This window comes from Triturus cristatus, chromosome 3_2 (assembly GCF_964204655.1).
Source record: "Triturus cristatus chromosome 3_2, aTriCri1.1, whole genome shotgun sequence".
NCBI classification, from domain to species: Eukaryota; Metazoa; Chordata; class Amphibia; order Caudata; family Salamandridae; genus Triturus; species Triturus cristatus.
The window spans coordinates 334,198,432-334,213,634 of NC_140584.1; the positions used below are offsets into that span (position 1 = coordinate 334,198,432).

General features: G+C 44.6%; 1 protein-coding gene across 2 annotated transcripts in view; it reads right to left on the bottom strand.

The window, feature by feature from the left end:
* The window catches only part of MAN1C1 (mannosidase alpha class 1C member 1), a 330,020-nt gene that overhangs the window by 65,050 nt on the left and 249,767 nt on the right, over nt 1–15,203 (bottom strand). For both annotated transcript variants that reach the window (XM_085647808.1, XM_085647809.1), the window contains exon 6: nt 4,914–5,008. In XM_085647808.1, the coding sequence (XP_085503934.1) occupies nt 4,914–5,008 (95 nt within the window). The remainder of the gene's footprint in view (nt 1–4,913; nt 5,009–15,203) is intronic.

Here is a 15,203-nt window from a genome sequence, read left to right on the forward strand (position 1 = left end):
TATTTCTTAGCTGGAAGATACAATAGTCTGCATTTTTTTTAAATTATTATTTTTAAAAAATTGTATAATACACACATCCAAACGTCTACTGCAGGCGAAAACGTGATGCCACTGTGAGTACATAAGAGACACAACCTCCGCAATAAAGGGCAGGGGAAAAAAGCAGGTAGGAAGAAGGAGGACAAAGGGAGGGGTCTCCAGGGAGAGGCCAACAGTACAAAGGCCACAGCTGGGGGAGGGGGAGCTATATTAGTATTACTGTCTAATCCTGGACTACAGACACTTCGGGTTCATATATGAGGCCTCTGCCTGGGTTGTTGTCAGATCTTCAGACCCCAGTCTATAATACGTTCACCATCAACCCCAGAACTTTTAAAACTTATGAGGACAGTCTTGCAGCATACACCTCCTTTTTGACTTCCATGGACATGTCCATCTCCATTATGAAATGGGCTGTAGTGGCCAGTGTTCGTACCTCCCAGACCAGTGCTATATATTTCTTAGCGACCACTAGCCCCATGGAAAAAAAATAGCAGTCTCCTGAGAGGTAAGTTATAAGTCCCTGGACCCCCTAATAGAACATAGTGTGGGTTAAGTGGGATTTCTTACTCCAATATACTCCCCAACTCTCTAAGTATAATCTTCTAGTATGCACGGATGATCGGGCACTCCCAGAGTGTGTGGAAGAAGGACCATATTGGAACCCTACATCGTAAATGGCCTTCTTTGGGAATTTTCCTCATTTTGAAGAGTCTGTCTTTAGCTAGATATATTCTGTGGAGAATTTGCAACTGTATCAAGAGTAACCGAGCCCTGATGGCCACCTCTCAGGGGAGGCATAAGGGTCACCTCTCAGGCATGTCATCCACGTCTCATTCCCATCGACTACTGAGGTTCCCCAAGTTGTCAGGAATGTTATTTATGATCACTCTATAAGTGCCTGACACTGCTCCCCATCCAAGCAGACCATCCAACAAGTGACTCTCCCAGAGGACGTGTCCGGAAGCTCCAACCAATCCACCTCAGCTACCAGGGTGTGCCTGAGCTGTGTGTATTTAATATATTGCAAGCCCGCTAGCTCGTACTACTTTTGTGAGTGCACAAAGTTCTCCACAATTCCCCCTTCAATCACATTCCCAAGTGTGGAGATGCCGATCAGATCCCATCTGGTAAAGCCCTGTAGTTTACGGGCTTCCCGTAACATACTGCTTTCCCATAGAGGCAATAGTTTGCATTATTAGCAAAAAGTGACATTTCCATTATATTTTTGGAAGAAATCCTAAAATTCCAAGAGAGAAGAAATTAAAAGGGACCACGTTGTGCCAATTTACTTTTTTGTACTGAGTTTGGGGTGAGGAAACAGGATTGACTTCTCTGTCTACTCCTCTTTTCAGTACTTCAATGTAGAATCTAGGCAGATAAAGCCCAGAAACAGATCTACAACAGAGTTACAACAGTAAATGTAGATTCCTCATTATATGCTTATCCTCATTGTATGCTTACCTAGATGATATGCTAGAAATTAATATTGTACAGTTGATATAACTGCAAATCAATAGTATTGAACTTGATATTTTGAAATGCAATTGAGGGTGTGTGTGCCTGGTGGATTAGGGTGAGGGGATATGCATGTGGGAGAGAATGGTTGCTGGGGGAAGGCATAGTGGAGACTATAAAAAAAGGATGTTTGAAGGGGCATGTCTGATGTGTCTGGTGAAATGGTGGGTCAATTCTGTAGCATTGTCAAAAGGATTGTTGAAACGTTTAAAAAAGTATGTCGTGCAACTTCGGTTCAATTGGCGGTGGGGGGGTTGAAATATCTGGGTGTCTTTCTGTCCGACGTGCCGGCAGTGTCATGGGAACGCAACCTGGCGGCAGTGTCATGGGAACGTACCCGGGAAGATCTCAAGGTATGGTCCCGTATGCCCCTATCCCTAAATGGTAGGTCGGCGATTTTTAAGATGGTGGCGCTCCCCTGACTCCTCTACCAATTGCAGAACTATCCATACCAGATCCCACCCCGATGGTTTAAGCACGTGAATGGAGAGCTGGGTCAATTTCTGTGGGGGGGAAAGGTGAGGGTGGCCTTGCGGACATGTTTCTTGTCTACCTACTGTGGGGGTCTTGCGTCCTCAGATGTCCTCTCGTACTACCAAGCTTCACACTTACAAGTCCTCAATGAGTGGTGGTATGGCAACAGGGGAGACCCGGCTTATGCGGTTGAGTGGCAGCTTATGGGACGCTATTCCTTACATACGATACTATATTCAGCACAGCTCTGGAAGTCGTTGCCATCGGTCACGCGGGTGATGTTTTTGATCTGGAGACAGGCTTTGCGCCGGATGGGGTGGTGGAACACCTTGACTCGTGAGACCCCCCCTATGGGACAACGGGCGCTTACCTCAGCTGGCGGCACTGCAGGGCTTCCGTGGCTGGGATATAATAGGCATCTCAGTTTTGGGGGATGTCATGAGGGACTTGACACTTAAATTCTTCCAGGAACTACAGGAGGAATATGCAATGCTGCGCGCCTAGTTTTACCGTTACTTACAATTTAGGCACGCCTAGCTTGGAGGGCCTGGAGTCCATACCCGACTTTAGCCTCAGAGGCGAAGGTCTTCATGGGGGACCTCCCGGATAGCAAGCTCTCCCGAATATATCAGACTTTGGTCATTCACTGTTCCCCCGACCTACGGAAGCTTAGAAGTGCTTGGGAGGAAGATGTGGGTGCATTGGAGGAGGAAGACTGGGCCGAGGCCCTAGCGGCCCCGCGGGGGCGGCGATAGCAACGTGCCTACGGCTAGTGCAGTTCAAGTACTTACACAGAGTGTATTTCACCAGAGTGCGTCTTTGGAAGGCGGGAATGATCGCCTCTCCCGAGTGCCTTTGTTGTCATCGGGAGGACGGTACACTTATACACACAGTCTGGAGTTGCATATCATTAAATAGCTTTTGGAGAGGGGTATACTCCTGCCTCTCTGAGGTATTGGGATGGGAGCTCCCCCGCAAGCCACAGCTGGCCCTGCTACATGTTATGGAGGGGGTGGGGGGTAATATTTATAAGCGCCACCTCTTACAACTGAGTCTCACATTAGCAAAAAGGGATATTGCCAGGGCCTGGAAGGTACCCAGGGTCCCATCGGTGGCTGCATGGAAAAATGGGCTAGATTTTTGTATGGTGTTGGAACAACCTGTTTTCCTCGCCGGGGGGTGTCCGCGCAAACACTTTAAGATATGGAAGTGGTGGGCAGACTTCCGGGGTCTATTATTGGACCCACCACAAGAAGTAGAGGCACGATTGCCGGACTAATGTAAAGGCACCCTTTTGGATAGTGGTGGCTGGGGTGGGGCGGTTCGGAGGGACCAGGTTCCCCGGTTGTTATGTTATGTGATGGACAGGTTTATGTGGCATTGGCGCAATCTGGTGGGGGGGGAGTTGGGGGGGATTTGTTACAATGTGGTTCACTAATACCTGCAAATGTCTAAGACATCATCAATGTACGTTTGATGTGTGCAGATGTCCCTGGAGTGCAGAGCTCTGCAATATACGTGAATCTAGACAAATAAAATTTGTTTAAAAAAAAAAAAAGTAGGTCGTTTTGAAATTTTCTATGAGCGCATTATTAGAAAACATGAATTATCCTACATCTATGTTGTACAATACATCCCTAAGCTTTTACAATTACTTTCTACAACTTTCTCATGCAGAAGACGTGTCCCAGCAACCTTTAAGTATTCAGCCCCTTTTTTAGAAACCCAGGACTGGCTTTAGTACTGGTGGCGCCGGTCCGACAATGTTTGTTTGTGCCTACCCCATCCATGGTGCACGGATTCCCTCAACACTACCTTTTAACAGTGACCCTCAAGTCTCCATAACCACTCTCTTTCAGATGCATTTAATTAGTTATATAGTGCCACACATGCCAGTGTAGGGTGTGAGAGCACTTTGCACCACACACACACACACACACACACATTACACAGAGACAAACATTCATACCTGTGTAAATCAGCTTTTAGGAAATGTTACATAAGGCAGAGGACTACAATGTGTAGAAGGGACATGTCATCCATACTGGTTAGGCAGTATTGTTTAAGATTGCTTGGTCTGATGAAGCACAAACTGGGGGTTCTCTTTAATAATAAGAATTCGGTTCTACCCAAATAAACCGTTTTGCAACATTAACCTGGGGCAGGTAAATCTATACTTTGCAGTGTGCATGCAGTTCTTTGAAGATAGTTAAAAATTCACCTTTTTATACTAGGATTTTTACGTAGAAAAACAGTACCCCACTGCACTATTTACAGTATATGCATTTTGTGATCAGCATGGTACAGGGTCATGAAGCAGGCATTTTAAGCCTCCGTGCTATATTATGATCAGTCAAAACCTAAACTAGACAAAACTCTGATCTCTCTCCAGGAAGAACATTAATCACCGCAGTTATCTTGACATTTTTATTGTTGCTGGAAATTGCAGGAGGCAAGGAACGCGACAGCAGGTGCTTTTAAAACCAAAATAAACTTGCAAACAGGGCGCCCAGGTCGCACTGCCCTAAGAAACCCTTCAAATCTGGAAATTGCGCATTCTCCTATAATTTATTGTCTTTAGGTGTTATCTTCTTGTGATTCACACTAACACGCTGGGACCATTACATACACTACTACGATGGAAAGAAAAATATGAATTTGTTTTTCATATAGCTGATCCTGGGACTGTACATTTACTTTAGAGATTTTTGAGATGCGGGTTAAATGCTTAAACAATCTGATATCTTTTTAACACCAGATGCAGGCCATTGCACCTACAGAAATCATTTTAAAATGTAAGTATTGAGCAGATACTATAGAACACAATGCAGAAAACAGTCATTTTAAACCCAAAAACATTACAAATAAATAATTTGTCTTACTTTCCAAGATTTATAATGCCTCTCGGGATTCCAGTTGGGGTACTAAAAGCAGGCAGGAGTTTGTCTCCAAGTTCTATGGCTTTTTCTCTGAACATCTAAAAAGAAAATATATAATTCAAATGCAACAAAATAAGGCAGTCATATCAAAAAGAAACATTTAAAATCCCAGGTGCCTTATTCGTAAAACTTTGTTAACCAGCATTAACGTTTTATGAAGACATTAAAGATAGTTGAAGGGATACATCTGGGCATTCACTTATAAATCACTTGTTGTTGCCTTTACCAGGTACTTCTTTTAAAGAATCATCGACCATGAGAGAAAAGTAATTATTACGTTTACCCTCGTGGTCGTGTGTCGAATCCCCCCACAACACGGCCCCACCGCTCTTACCTGCACAGGCCTCGGAAGTATTTAATGTATTGAGGAGGAGGTTAACCTAAGCTCTCGGGAGATACCGCGCAGACTTTACAATGGTGAGAATCTTGTTGTGAGCACACAACTGTGACAAACCTACGGTTCGTGCCTCAGAGGGTGTTCCAACAAAATACAATTTTTTATAATCGACCTGCACCTATATCGACTTTATAATATCGACTACCAACCTATCCTCAATACAAGTGGGCGTGGAGTTGGGAATAGAAAATCAATCCTTCCCTACCTTGTTCCATTGCCGGTTGATTTCTAGAGGTGATCTATGTTGGTTGATATCATTGACCTTATTTTCCCAAAAGAGCAGGATTTCTAAGGCTGCAAATCAGCTTCCTTGCACCAACAGAGGATGCAGGAACCAGCCGTATTTATAAATCAAAATGTTTTGTTTGCTGTTTTCGCTGTGATTTAGAAGGTGTTCTTCAAGGTTTGGGACTAAGCGAGCTGTTCCAAGTGGATCGCTGTTCAGCAGCACCTTGTACTATCAATCAATCAATCAATCAAGAAAGCTTTATTCGATTTTGAAGTTAAAATCATAAAAGCGTACATCAGAATATTCATACATAAATATATAAGGATAAAAATTCTAAAAAGATTTGATTATACATAATCAAAGTCAATCAGTATAGTCCCATGTTAATGAAAAGTTCATCGAGTTTACAAAAGGAATCTAGTTAAAATTAATACATTGAGTTCCGAAACTTAACAGCCAGCTTTAAAAAGCTTGTTAATGCGATGGTAGTACATTCATTGTCCAGCTGTAGTAACCTGATCATGGCCAACCTACAAGTACGTAATCCCCAAGACTTTAGAAGTGGTTTCAGAAATGCCCCCCTGGGCAAATGATAGAATTTACAAAAGAGGACACAATGGATGTTAGATTGAGCAGAGGTATCATCACAGGGGCAGGGTGGGAGTTCATTCGACCAGGAGTTGCAGAGAGGGAAAGCAATCATACGATAAAAACTTCCAAATCTAAGGCGAGTGAGAAGCATTCGGGCATAACAAGAAGGCTGAGTTAATAAATAGTTTTGGAGACCTTCTTGCATGGTTATTTTTTGGTAATTGAGAACTGAATTTTTTATTTTTTCCAGATTCCATCTTTTAGTTATAAGATGGTTTAAAGCCAGCTCTCTTAAGGTCTTTCTAGAGACCGATTCCATGGTTGAAGGCTCCATGAAAAACTCAGGGTGGCCAAGGTCAAACATCATATTTTTTACATATGTGAGCCATTTAATGTTGGTTACTCCGTCGAGATTGAGACAATCAGTAATCAAGTCTCTGTTAAATTTGGTCTCCGGAGTAGTCCAAATCTTATGCCACAGAAGTAGAGGTGCAATTTTAATAGTGTCTAGTATATACAGCAGGCCCAATTCGATGTGTATAAAAAAAGTCGATGTAGATTTTGAAACTCCTAATAAGTAGCACAAGAATTGATTTTCAGTTTTTTGTAATAGTTGTGCGTTTGCAATACCCCAGAGACCAGCTCCATAGGTGGCAGTAGAAATACATTTAGCCTTATAAAGAACAATCAGCTCTTTAACTGGTCTGCCACCTAGTTTAGCTGAGAACTGTTTTAGCGCGCCAATAGCTCGGATGAGGGCCAAATTTCTAGCGTTTATCGCTGTGTGCCAATTTCCCCTCCGGTCAAAATGTATTCCTAGGTAGGAGAAGTTGTCCGTGGTCTCGATTCTGCTGTTATCTAAAAAGATAGAGCAGGGCAATTTCTTTGTTCCTGGACCACATGCCACCGTGTAAGTTTTTGCAATATTAATTTTTAACCCTCGTTCATTCATATAAGTTGCAAACTTCAAGACGGCCCTCTGTAGGCCTATCTTATTCCGAGACATAATGGCGGCATCATCAGCATAGAGGAGTATTGGGGTCGGAGCTCCTAAAATTTTTGGATAGTCATGCTGTGTTTCTATTAAATATTGCCCAATAGAGTTTATGTATAGGGTAAAAAGAAGGGGGGCTAAAATGCACCCCTGTCGTACCCCTCTCTTGATAGAGAATTTATCAGAACACTCGCCTTTGTTTCCATAACGGACTCTAGCGCCTGCATCACGATACAGAGTTTTTATGAATACTAGGATGTTAGAATCTAGGCCCATTTCAAATAATATGGACCATAGTAGCTCATGATTCACGCAATCAAATGCGGAACTCAGGTCCACGAATGTAACAAAAAGGTTTCCCTTTTTTGCCTCCGTATATTTAGATAAAACTAAGGCCAAGTTTAAACTCTGTTCTATAGTCCCTTTTCCTGGACTGAAACCATACTGTAAATGGGATAATACATTATTTTCCTCTGCCCAAAGTTGAATTCTATTTAAAATTGCCCTCGCTGCTACCTTCATTAAAGCGTCTAAAAGTGAAATTGGGCGGTAGCAGGTTGGGACATTTCTGTCTCCTTTTTTAAAAATAGGGACGACTATAGCTTCAGACCAGGATGGTGGGAGCCCATGTCGATTAAAATTATTTAAAACATTCGTTAACATGGGAGCCCAAAGGTCAATTTCTGCCTTGTAGACATCCATCGGGACGCCGTCGGGGCCTGGGGCTTTACCTGAAGGACTGTCTTTAATTGCTTTAGTAATCTCCATGCAATTGAAGGAAATCCCTATTGGGAATATAATCGGTGAAATTGTGAGTGGTTGAATAGTGACTCCGTCAATCTGGGGGTGACCATAATTAAGGTTTCCTGAGTTGTCATATAAGTTTTTAAAGTGATCTACCCAGGTTTCCCCGTTTATAGCCATGTCTATGACATCGGTCTGATTTTGCTGTAAATAAGGAGCGTTAACCACTTTCCAGAAAGCTGTATTGTCCCTAGATTTGGATGCAGCAATTAAGGCCGACCAGGCCTCTTTCTTTAAGATCTGTTTCCTGGTTTTTATGGCCAGATAATACAGTTTTCTTGCTTTACTAATCTCAGCCGGTGATCTGATAATTTCATTCAAGGCCCTTTTTAGGTTTTGAAGAGCTTTAGTGCAATTTTTGTCAAACCAACCATGGCCTATTTTAGTGTTAGGTTGACGCTCTTTGGTTAATAATTTTTTCAGTTCAGATTGAATTTTTAAAAATGGAGTCAAAAGTACTGATGACTCCTCTGTTTCTGTTAGACAGGCTAATATATCGGGTAGGCTAGTTCCCATTAGGGTACGTAGAAGAGCGGCAGGGTCAACCCTGTCCCATTTTATAGAATAGCCATTTTTTGTGGCTAAATTTATATTGAGATGGTAATTAGTTATATCTACAGGGGTCTCCTGAACCGTTCTAATTTTAAGATTGAAAACAATTGGATAGTGATCACTGAAGAAAACATTAAGTGTTTCCCAGGAGATGACGAATCCTTCATTGGATGGAGATAGAAGAGTAAAAACAATAGTCGAATTGCATCCCCGCCCGTGAAAGGTTGGTTTAAAGGGGATATTTGGGGTGCAAAGTTCGTTAATAAAAGACAGGTTAAAATGAAAAAGCATGTAATTAAGAGTGTCGCCCAGTTTTGAGTGAGCAAAATGTGTAGGGTTGTCGTCCTTATGTTTACCAAGGCCGCAAATGCCTTTGAAAACATGTGGGCAAATGGTACAATTAAAGTCGCCCAACCAGATCAACACCGACTCACCCTTTCTCTGGGTCTTAATAGCATTGACACTCGTCATGAGGTTATCGATCTGGCTTTCTAGATTGCTACTAGGGATATTATTATAAAAGTTTATGAGGGTTAGAGATATTTCCCGCCCCCAGCTAACATTTAAAATCTGGTAATACTCAGTGAGTGTATGCCTCAGTACCTTAATGCCCTGCGTTATTGAAACATAAATGCTCAGACCTCCTTTATTTCTCCCCTGAGAGGTTGTTTGTGCGGGAGCATGGAAGGTCTGGTAACCCGGAATGTGGAGTTCATCTATAGCCCACGTTTCCTGGAGGCAGATAAGGCTATAACATGTAACTATGTCTAGCCACGGTTGGTGTGATATTTTATTAGAAAGGCCTGCGACGTTCCAAGAGATGATGTTATCAGCATCCCCTATTTCCCTCATAGCAAGAGCATTTTTATTTTCAGATCTAATTTTTAAAGTTTGGGGGAGAGGGGAGCTGAGAGGTATGGAATGGTCACAAATGGAAGTAGTCGCAGGATATAAATTATCACCACTGGCTTGTGGCTGATCAAAAGGGGCCACACAGTTTAGAATTCCCGTATTACAAATATTAGCAATATCCGTTCCAGGATATGAGGTTGCAGCATGGGTATTAGAAGTCAAGATGGGAACTCCACATAAATCAGACCCCAGGCTAGATTCTATCTGTCAATCAGGATCTTCCAGATCTGTAAGTGCCTCAAAGCGGTTTGTGACTGCTAAAGGCCGGGTTGAATACTGTGGTAAGCTATAAATGTGCTGATGTTGGTGAGGATGAGGCCTGTCTGGAAAGGGTGAAAAGGAAGGAGATACCTTCCAGCGACTAGGGTTTCTGGGATGTTGGAACAAAGGGACAGTATTAATAGATCTTGAGTAATGGGGCGCTGCAACTGATCTTGTATATCTGGGCGGCCTACGGATGGTACTGTTCCCTTGAAGAGTAAGGAGGGATTGGGGATAAAAATAGCTCAAAACCCGTGTTGATATTCCTTCTACTCCTCTTTCTAGGAACCAGTCCGCTATGTAAGTGACTACTTTCTGATCTTTGAAATTTATAGTCACAATGTCACCTTCTATATCTTTAGGCCTACACCCAAGCCAGGTCAGCCTTCGCACAAATAAAATCTCACCATTAAGATCTGAGGGCAAAGGTCTGTTCTTACTTAACCAGTATATTACTTTGTTTTTAAGTTCTGCAAACCCCTCCTTCTTTCCTGGACTTAATTTTGGCACACCCGTAAGTATAATAACATATGGAGCAGATTCGGGTGGTAAGTCAATATATTCGTCCATTTTGTCAGGAAACTGTCGTGGGTTTGGCTCCCCGGAAATTCTGGTGTTTTTTCCCTCTAGTGTTTTTTGCGGGGCTACTTTTTCCTTCTCAGCTGAGGAAGTAGGCACAGTTTCAGAGACAACAGAAATGGCTGGAGGCTGAGTGTTTGTGTCATTAGCCAATGCTGCATCTCTGCCAGGGGTCATAACTGAATATTTCCTCTGGTCAACAGTTGTTTGATAAATAACCAGATCCTTCAATAGAGAACCGTTTGAGGAGGTTACAGTCGTTAGAGTGTCTAATTGCTCAGCTAGCCGTTTTGTTCTCTCATAGAGAGGTAGAAGAAGTGACTTTACAAGTTGTTCAAGTCTCTGGAATAGACAATCATTGGGGTCACGGGCAGAAGGAGGCATAGTATCTTTGCATTTTAAAGGGCCGGGGGATAACCTCGGCACCTTGGAGCAGCTACCTATTGGTCCTGCACCGCCCCTCTTTCTTTTCAAAGTTGCCACAAGTCTGGGTTGTTTAGGGGAAGTCTTTTTCCTAATAGGCCTTGATTTTATTTTAAGAGGCATATTCGGTAGATCCCCTTCCATGGCGAGGAGTGGGGAAGTCGTTGCACCTGTGTTAATGGTGATTAAGTCCCGCTGAGAATCTGTTGTCAGAGGCAGGTCCTGCAGAAGTAGCGGTATGCCCGGGTCGCTGAATGGGGCAGAGGTATTTGCCAGTTTGTTTGTTGCAGGTAGGGGAGACGGAATCAACTGTATAGAACCCAGAGAGGAACGTTTGTCAGAAAGTAAGCCATGGGACAGACGACGTTCCGTGTCCGCTATTTCATTGTCCAACTTCGAGACAGCTTTGGCCAGAAAGTGGTCAAGAGTCCCTTTCCGTGGGCCTCCCAAGAGTGTAGTCTTGCCTTTGGATGGCTGTATAGGCGGGGTTATAGGCATACTTAAAATATGGGCACAAGCAGTGGAGAAGTACAAAGATACGCGTACTGTAAACACTAAGACTACAAAGATCGAAATATAGTGTTTACCGCGAACTGTAAGGGAAGTTATATGAAATATCTTACTTGTGACTGCCAAGAGTGGTAGCCCAGCCCAGCCTCTTCCGGCCCCGGACGGCCACAGACGGTCCCGCCCTTGTCCCGGGCTTCTCCCGGCGCTGCCCGCGCGCGGTCCCGCGACGCGGGTATCCCGGCGATCTTTTAAGCGCCTCCTTGGCGCCAAACCAGCGTCGGCGGGTCCTCAGCCGCTGGGAGTTGTGGGAAGTGTAGTCGCGTCCCCGCTCCGCGGCCGCAGGTGGTGGTAGCGGCGGCGGGGGACGAGAAAGCAGGAGCAGTAGAGGGTCTCGCTGGCAAAGTAAGTTCCAGTCCCGCAGTCCGTGAACGCTACACCGAGCCCGCTCCGTCGATGTCCCGGCGATCTGTTAAGCGCCTCCTTGGCGCCAAACCAGCGTCGGCGGGTCCTCAGCCGCTGGGAGTTGTGGGAAATGTAGTCGCGTCCCCGCTCCGCGGCCGCAGGTGGTGGTAGCGGCGGCGGGGGACGAGAAAGCAGGAGCAGTAGAGGGTCTCGCTGGCAAAGTAAGTTCCAGTCCCGCAGTCCGTGAACGCTACACCGAGCCCACCTTGTACTAGGTGTAGATGTGTTTGCACAGTCCGATGGTGCCGGACAGTTCTCGTGTACACTCAGCTTTTTTACAGACAGGCTAGACGTAGTAGCGGCTGCTACCGGGGAGTAGTGGTGAGGCAGGGAGTGGGTGGGTGTTAAAAAAAAAAAAAAAAGAGAAGGGGGGGGATGAAAAACACATTTACCTTCCCAGCAGCTGGCTCTCCTCGGTCCTCTACGTCCACGGGGCAGGAACATGAAGCACTCAGGCTCTCCTAAGCCAATCACAACTCTACAATGCAGCACTGTGATTGAGCGCTATGTTTCGGTGCTCAGATGGGGACTGGGAGAATAGGCATGTTCCCCACCAGGCTGTGCAATGCAGCCTGGTGGGGAACATGCAACATGCGCATGACTGTTTGGCCGGCCAAAGACTTCTGGCCAAACAGTCATGCACACTTTAGAGTGCGGTCTCCACTCCTCCCCCTGCTCTGTGGCCAGCACAGCCCCGCCCACACCTTTACAGCACCCGACAATAGTAAAAAATAAAATGATAATAACATTGTTATTATTTAATTTTTCTTGTGGGGCAACACTCCTCTGCCTCAGTGGAGTATCCGCCACTAGCTAGAAGTCTTTGAGTGACACTTCTGCTGGTTGTATCTTCAGGTCTGCAATCTCTGGGGTACACATGCCATACTACCACTGGGAAATTATGCAACACAAACTTGATTCAACAGGCACCGAGGAACTTCATTGTTTAAAAGAGTTAGGGCCCGATTACAAGTCTGGCGGTCTGAGGAATGCCACACTTGTAGTGGCACAGCATTACGAGTTAGGCTGTCGGACTGCCCTGGGACCACCCACTCCACCAGGGAACAGCTGTTCCCGGGCGTTGGAGTGGTGGTGGTCAGAGCCTGCAATGTGCTTGGTGGGACCGCTGTGGTATCACCTAGCATATTATGAGTTTCCTCTCCTCCAGAGTTTACATGGAGGTTCTTCCAAGGAGAGGAAACAAAGGGGGCCCCACAGGGCCCCTCTGTGCATCAACTGCATGTGGATGCACACAGGGGGGCATAATATATGCCCCCCTGTGTGAATGCACATAGGTTCCTGCACGGCATGGACCTTTGAGTCCATGCGATGCAGGAACCTAGTAGTGCGGTCCCATTGCGGTGCCTTTTTTAATGGCACCGCTGTCTTAAAAGAGACACCGCCATGGGACCGCCACACCGCCTGCCTGCCAGACTAATTGAAAGTTGTATTCTGGTGGGTGGGCAGTGCGACCTTCGGCGGAGCGGTGGCACAGTGGTTTGCACCTCCAAGCCACCGCTCTGCTAAAAAGTGGTAATCAAGGCCTTAGAGTTACTGACTTCTTACAGCCACTCCAGTGAGCATCGAGACTCTCAGCTTCCAGACGCTATTTGAGAGTAACAAGCAGTAATATTAATACTCCCTACATTGACATTTGGTGATGTAGGAACTGTGTTATCACGTCAGAATGCTCAGTTGTGATTTGGGATGGCATGCCTCTATCACATTTGCATGGTAACCTAGCAACTACGTCCTTGCGAGAATGCAGCGGTAAGCATACGTATATCTCCGTTCAGGACACTAATACTGCGTTTTAGGAACAACGTTCCTATGATGCACTCACGCAACTCTGCAGCAACATGTTATCATGTTTATAGCTTGATTGGCTTGGCCTGGTGGAACAAGTGTGTAATAGGAATTGAAACTAACCACTGGGCATAGAAATGAGTGTTAAAGTTGAGTACACGAAAACCCAAGTTGTATGTACGTTTGTCTTTGGGTGACACCTGCTAAGTACACAGTGGATTAAGAGCCTTATTCAGAACCAGGTGGATGGACGCCAGAGGTGGGGGGGTCATCATCTGTGCCACCCCAGCAGGCGACAATCCATCATACTTAGAGAGCCACGCCTACACGGTGAAGACCTCTTTCCCAGAAAGCAAGGTGCCATCACAGCAGCTCCCTTTACTTGATGTGTGACTGCTCATCTTGGAGCAGGGTCAGGAATGATTTGCATATGACTGGGTCCCAACTGAGATGGGATAATCTTTAAAATACGGATAGACTGAGTTGCAGCCCAAATAATCATCAGTGGCTGAGATTAATTCATGCATCCCATGCATCACTTTTGTTTTAATAAGACCATAGGCTGCCTCACTCTACTGACAGACCTTTACCAGCCATTGGCCTCTCTCTGGCACAGTCAGGCAGCCAAGGAGAAGTTACATTTGCAATTGGTTTTAGGCTTCAATTAGGAGTGACCAGCATAGGTCCTGTAGGTCCGAGCCATTTTAGATATTTTGGATATTACATAAAATTAATCTAAATACAATTCATGCATACTGTAGGCAGATATTCTCCAAATATGGCATGGCGCTGTCCCTCTGGAATTTTTGTCTGATCTGTGGGACATTCGAAAGAGAAAATAAATCATTACAAATGCCTGATTTTTCTAGATGACACACCCTAACACTGTTGGGAATGGCTAGGCACATACATGTAGACAGTATGCTGTCTTTACATACAATAGTTTTTTAGTTATTGAGAATAGCTCTTAGGGTGTTGTATTGCTACAAAAGGCTCTTGAGACGAGCACCCGCCAGTCTGTGTTGAGAAGTGTGGTGATGAATGAAGAAGACCGAGAATCAATTAAGTGAAGATTTATTGATGTAAGAAGAACCTGGCATCCGACACCCTCGACGGTCCAGCAACAACTGCCACCAATCGAGTGTCATCAACCTTACATTCTACAGAACACAGTGCAATAAACATTCCACAATGAGGTAAGCACAGATGTCACAACACCCAGTAAGATAACTAAATAAATATATAATACATCATAACACATCCTTCTTCTTTGAAATAAAAGAAAATAAAGGTTAACCAAAATAATAACCCTACAATGCAAATAACCTTAAATAACACCCAAATTTTCTTAAAAACAAAACACTCTGATATCTTCACTGACAAAACTTATACTTCAGACAGTAACATAATCTTTCAAATATGGAGGAGGCTTGCGAACTCTTGAGCCAAGACATTCAAGAGCTTCCGCACCACCCACATCCCTCTGAATACTATCAAGTTCAGCGTCAACCACATCTTGTGTTACACGCTGTTCCGGAACAACCTGACCCTTCTTTCCTCTTTCAAAATCAGGAAGACTACCAGGTAACAACATTGTTCCCGAACACCCTTCATCCTCAGAATGGTGCTCCACTACAGATCCCCTCCTTTGGTACAACGCCACTCTACGCAAATTCCATTTTTGTGCCCCTTTCACAACAACAAAATGCTTGG